The sequence below is a fragment of the Dipodomys merriami genome, unplaced genomic scaffold (assembly GCF_024711535.1).
Source record: "Dipodomys merriami isolate MVZ:Mamm:240054 unplaced genomic scaffold, mDipMer1.0.p SCAF_39, whole genome shotgun sequence".
Taxonomy (NCBI): domain Eukaryota; kingdom Metazoa; phylum Chordata; class Mammalia; order Rodentia; family Heteromyidae; genus Dipodomys; species Dipodomys merriami.
In genome coordinates, this window is record NW_027205492.1 from 1,135,701 (window position 1) to 1,140,560 (window position 4,860).

The 4,860-nt window shown below is 57.3% G+C and overlaps 1 protein-coding gene across 1 annotated transcript; it reads right to left on the bottom strand.

Annotated features, from left to right (window-relative positions):
* Positions 1-756: 756 nt before the first annotated feature.
* Positions 757-4,264, bottom strand: Mafb (MAF bZIP transcription factor B). Its single transcript, XM_069989752.1, has one exon. It carries the CDS (start codon positions 3,761-3,763, stop codon positions 2,795-2,797), a length of 969 nt encoding a protein of 322 aa, XP_069845853.1. The 5' UTR covers positions 3,764-4,264; the 3' UTR covers positions 757-2,794.
* Positions 4,265-4,860: the final 596 nt, after the last annotated feature.

The window sequence follows — 4,860 nt, forward strand, 5'->3', positions numbered from 1 at the left end:
CTCCCCAACCTCCAATTTGTAGAATCTCAGCAAGCCTGGTTCCACGGTGTAGCTGGGCTGAGAGTTCCCAGGTGAAACCCGTGTACACGCTGGGACATACTACCCCTGAAAGATATCCTTAAGAATTACTGCAAGGTTTGGTACTAGGTGTCACCTGCTTCTATCAGCTTGGGTGGGATGGAGGGGTGGGGGGAAACAGGCCTCCATTCTAGAGCAGGAATTCTAACCCTGGGAAGATCTAGTGCCCAGCAGAAGAAAGCCAAGAGACTCAAAAGAAACCCAGGCAGCAAAGCAGCAGGAGTGCTGGTCAGTGGGACCTGAGCACCAAAAAGACCTGGTTTATCCATCAGGGCAGCTACTCCTGGCTTTCGGGTCTCTGCCAGTCACTACATCACAGCAGGCTGGCTAACAAGCCAGTCTGGATCCTCAGCCTCAAACGCTGATAAAGTGCTCAGGGACACCAAGGTCTTTCTGATCTGCACTAGCTCAGTTCACAGAATCTTGCCCAGGCTTTGGACCCAGAGTAAGAAGCAGAGAACATGGTTGTGGCTCACATACATCCATGAGGTCACACACTCAGGGTGAGGTCTGCCCAGCCTTGCTTTGACAAAGAGGAATATGCCCCAAAGTTGGTACAAAGGAAGAAAAATCAAAGTCATGCAAACTCCGAGTCCTCTAAATAAACACCATTTCCATGGTTTTAATAAGCAAAATAGGAAACCATTTTTAATAACCAAAAACAGAAACCAGTCTGAATTAAAACTACAATAGACTAGGTTTTAATATTTTCATATCATAAGCAGGGTTTGAAATTGATCCCTTATTTTACACGAAATAAAAACAATTTCTGTTGCGGCAAGTTTGATTTCAACACAGTTGAATCTGTAAAAACCAAAGCTCGTTTCTGATGCAGGACAAATATCCACAATATTTAAAACTGCAAGCACCATGCGGTTCATACAATCTTGTTATTACTGTTAATTTATCAACTAATACAAACTCAAAAATAAAATGCATCCGGCCAGCAGCGCCAGCAATTTCAAATGGGAACTAAAAAATACACTTTTTTTTTTGTCAGTGCAACTTAAATCCTTTTACTGACCTGCAGGGGAAAAAAAAATGTAATAAGAAAGAAAACACCCAGATTTTCCCTATAACTACTATATAGCTGAAGGGGTTAGATGGTGAGGAGGGGGAGAAGGGGAGAATATCACTAATTAATTCTTCCTGCTATCTCAAAAGCAGGAAAAGAAGCACATAATGCATTGGTCTACAGAACGCACTTGAAAGTTGCAGAATTGCGGCCAATGTTTGGCTTTCTGGTACATTCTGAGCGTGGCAGTTGAGGTGATGTGAGCGCTGATCATTGTTGACCAGTCCCAAGGAGAGTGTTGTCTCTCACAGGAAGATCGCTCAGCCTCTGAGATGAATGTGGTGCCTGGAGGGTTCCAGAGGGGTGGGAGGCAGGGGGACCGGGAATAATGCCGGCTACTACAACATAAAGCAAAGATCTGCTTTCCTTCCCTCTACTTATTATGAGTGTCAATCTGACCATCAGACAAGGCGGATAGAGAAGACAAACTCTGGCCTCCGTGGTATGGAACTGTGTGCAGCTGCATTGCTCTTGAACTTGCTTTCCCTCAACACCCACAAAATCAAAAACAAAATAAAGCAGGAGGGGAAAAAAAGAGGACCGAACATGGACAACACGGAAGGGAAGAAAATACTCAGAAAACACCCCAAGACAAAGATGTTTCATGATGCTAAATGCCTAGAACGTTCCTTTCTTTGTTCTTTAAAAAAAAACTTACAAAAAATGCCATAATAATAAAACCCAAACAGACACTCAGCTTGCTGCCATGTTCTATGAGGTTTGGTGAGGCAGGCGGGTATCTACAAGCCGGGCCAGGATTGAAACCTGGCTGGCAGCCTCCCGAGTTTCAAAACTGCGATCCCTTCTCGCTCAAAGAAACAAGGGGGGGGGTTATGACATGATCAACAAACAACATGCTAAAGTTAAACAAGAAAAATGGTACAAAATAGAAATTATTACCATACATGTCCAGCATGCAGGATTAATATTTTAATGCAGATTTTCGTATTTGTTTTTCTATATAATCGAGCAGGCAATAAAATGGATGAGATTTTGCGCGCGAGCGTCAAACGTCCTGAGACCCGCGTCTCCGGGGCTGAGAGCCAGTGTTCTTTCCAGACTCTTGGACAGACTGTCTGTTCTTCCTCCCTTCGCTCAGCCTTTGCTTAGTGCCTGCCGGGACTTCTGGGTCCCTCTCCTCTCCTCTGCTCTCTTCCTTGGGGGGCGACTGACGGCAGCCCTATGGGCACAAAGTTCAGAAAGCCAGGAGTCTCTCCAGGCGGCCCTTGGCAAACTCCTTGGTACGGTGCCGCCCGCGCCGCCATCCAGTTTGGAGAAAAGTTGCTCGGGGGGGGGGGTTGGGGGGGGTGGAAGGGGGAAACCTCCCACCCCCTGGTCTAGCTCTGCCCGGAGTCTAGGAAGTGGCGCTGGCATGCGCCCGACTCTCGCCTTAGCCAAGGTCCCCTGCCTGCCCCGCGCTCTTGTCGGTCGCCCGCGGCCCCGAGCGTCCTACCTCCCTCTCCCTTAAGTCAAACAGGTCAAAGTTGGAGCCAAGGCAGGTACAAGGTCCAGGAGAGTCCGGGGCTGGGGACACCAAGAGGACAGGGAGTCCGGGACAGGGCAGAGGTGGGGGGGGGGGAGAGGTGGTGGTGGGGATGTTGGGAGTTGGGGTGGGGGAGAGAGGCCGGGACCCGCCACGACTCACAGAAAGAACTCGGGAGAGGAGGGGCTGTCGCTGGTGGAGCCCGCCTCTCGGAAGCCGGAGTTGGCGAGTTTCTCGCACTTGACCTTGTAGGCGTCTCTCTCTCGGGCCAGCCGGGACACCTCCTGCTTAAGCTGCTCCACCTGCTGAATGAGCTGCGTCTTCTCGTTCTCCAGGTGGTGTTTCTGCTGGACGCGTTTATACCTGCACGACTGGGCGTAGCCCCGGTTCTTCAGGGTCCGCCGCTTCTGCTTCAGGCGGATCACCTCGTCCTTGGTGAAGCCCCGCAGGTGGCGGTTCAGCTCACGCACCGACATGGACACGAGCTGGTCGTCGGAGAAGCGGTCCTCCACGCTACCGTTACCACCCGCGGCCGTGGCGGCGGCCGCTGCATGCGGCCCGGGCCCGGGGTGGCTGGTGGGCAGCTGTTGTGCGGGGCTGGCGGCGCTGGACGGCGGCGGAGACGCTTGGTGGTGGTGGTGATGGTGCGGGTGCGGCCCCAGCTCATCGTGGGCCACCCCGGCGGCCCCGGGGTACCCGTGGTGCGGGTGAGGGTGGTGGTGATGGTGGTGGTGGTGAGCGCCGCGGAAACCATCGAAGGTCTGCAGAGGCTGTGGCACCGGGTGCGAGCCGATGAGCGCCTCCACCGCGTCCTCGGGCGTCAGGTTGAGCGCTTCGGGGTTCATCTGCTGGTAGCTGCTCGCCATCCAGTACAGGTCCTCGAGATGGGTTTTCTGTTCTGTGGGGCTGAAGCTGGGCGACGAGGGCACCGAGCTACAGGGTGTGCTGAGCGGTGTGGATGACACGGAGCCAGCTGGCTGCAGGCGCGTGCAGGGCCGGCCCGGCCGCTCCGCGCGCCCCAGGGGCTCCTTCTTCACGTCGAACTTGAGCAGGTCGAAGTCATTCACGTACTCCATGGCCAGCGGGCTGGTGGGCAGCTCTGGCCCCATGCTCAGCTCCGCGGCCATCGCTAACGCGAGGCTCCGTCGCAGCTGCCGCAGGGGGTGGGGGGGGTGGGGTGGGGGAGAAACTTTGCTCGGCCGGCCGGAGCGCCACCGAGCCGAGCCGAGCCAAGCACCACGCGGGGAGGGAGGGGGCGAAGAGCAGAGAGAGCCCCCGGGGAGGGCAAGGCGGAAGATCGGAGGGCGTAGCGGGCCCGGGGACGCTGGCCAAGCCTTTGTCTGGGGACAGCAGCGGCGGCGGCGCGCTGGAGAGAGTCCCGAGGCTGGCTGCGAGGTCCCCCCCACCCAGAGCTCCGGGCTGTGGCCTGGGGCAGAGATCGAGTCAGGTCAAGCCAGGCAGGGCAGAGGAGAGAAGCAAGAGAGAGCGGTGGCGCACGGTGGAGCCGGTCGGCGGAAAGGCGCAGGGGGGCGAACGCCCGCTGTGGCTGCTGCTGCTCGCTCGCTCGCTCGCTCGCTCTAGCTCTCTTGGCTCTAATGCCTTCTCGCTCTCAGCCGCGCGCACGCAGCCCAGCCGTGCAGCTGTGCTGGGTCGGCAGCCGCCCGCAGCCTTTTATCGCCTTCCTGATGTCACTGGGGCGCGGGGGGGCCCCAGGCAGCCCAGCGCACTGGCCAATAGCCTGGCGGCTCCGGCGGGCCCGGTGGAGCTGGGCGGGGCGTGTCTGACAGCTCCCCCGCCCCCTGCGTCAGCTGACGGGCGGCCGGAGCCAGCCCCGGAGCCAGCGAGGCCTGGCAGAGGGCTGGAGCCAGTGGGACGGCCAGCCCGGGCCCAACCCCCCACACCCTCCGAGCTCTGGCTCCCACAAGCTCGCCTTCCGCGCGCACCCCACCTCCGGGCCAAGTCCCCGTTTCTCCCCCGGCCTCTCCCCCGTACACCCACCCCTCTCAATACCCTGTGCGCTCCCATCCTCAGCCCCTGACATCCACCAGGAGGCTCCCCAGTGATCTCCCGGGCTGACGCCTCTCTCCTGGGCCCTTTGTTCCCATGAGGCCCCCGCCCAAGTGAGCGACTGTTCTTGCTCCCTCTCCCTCTCCCTCTCTCTCTCTCACCGAGTCCTCTCCAGACTGCGGGCTGCGGGACTGTGCGCGGTGCCAGCCTGTACCTC

What these genes read in the sequence shown, in the direction of transcription:
- Mafb (XM_069989752.1), bottom strand. Translation starts at nt 3,763, where the DNA reads ATGGCCGCGGAGCTGAGCATGGGGCCAGAGCTGCCCACCAGCCCGCTG.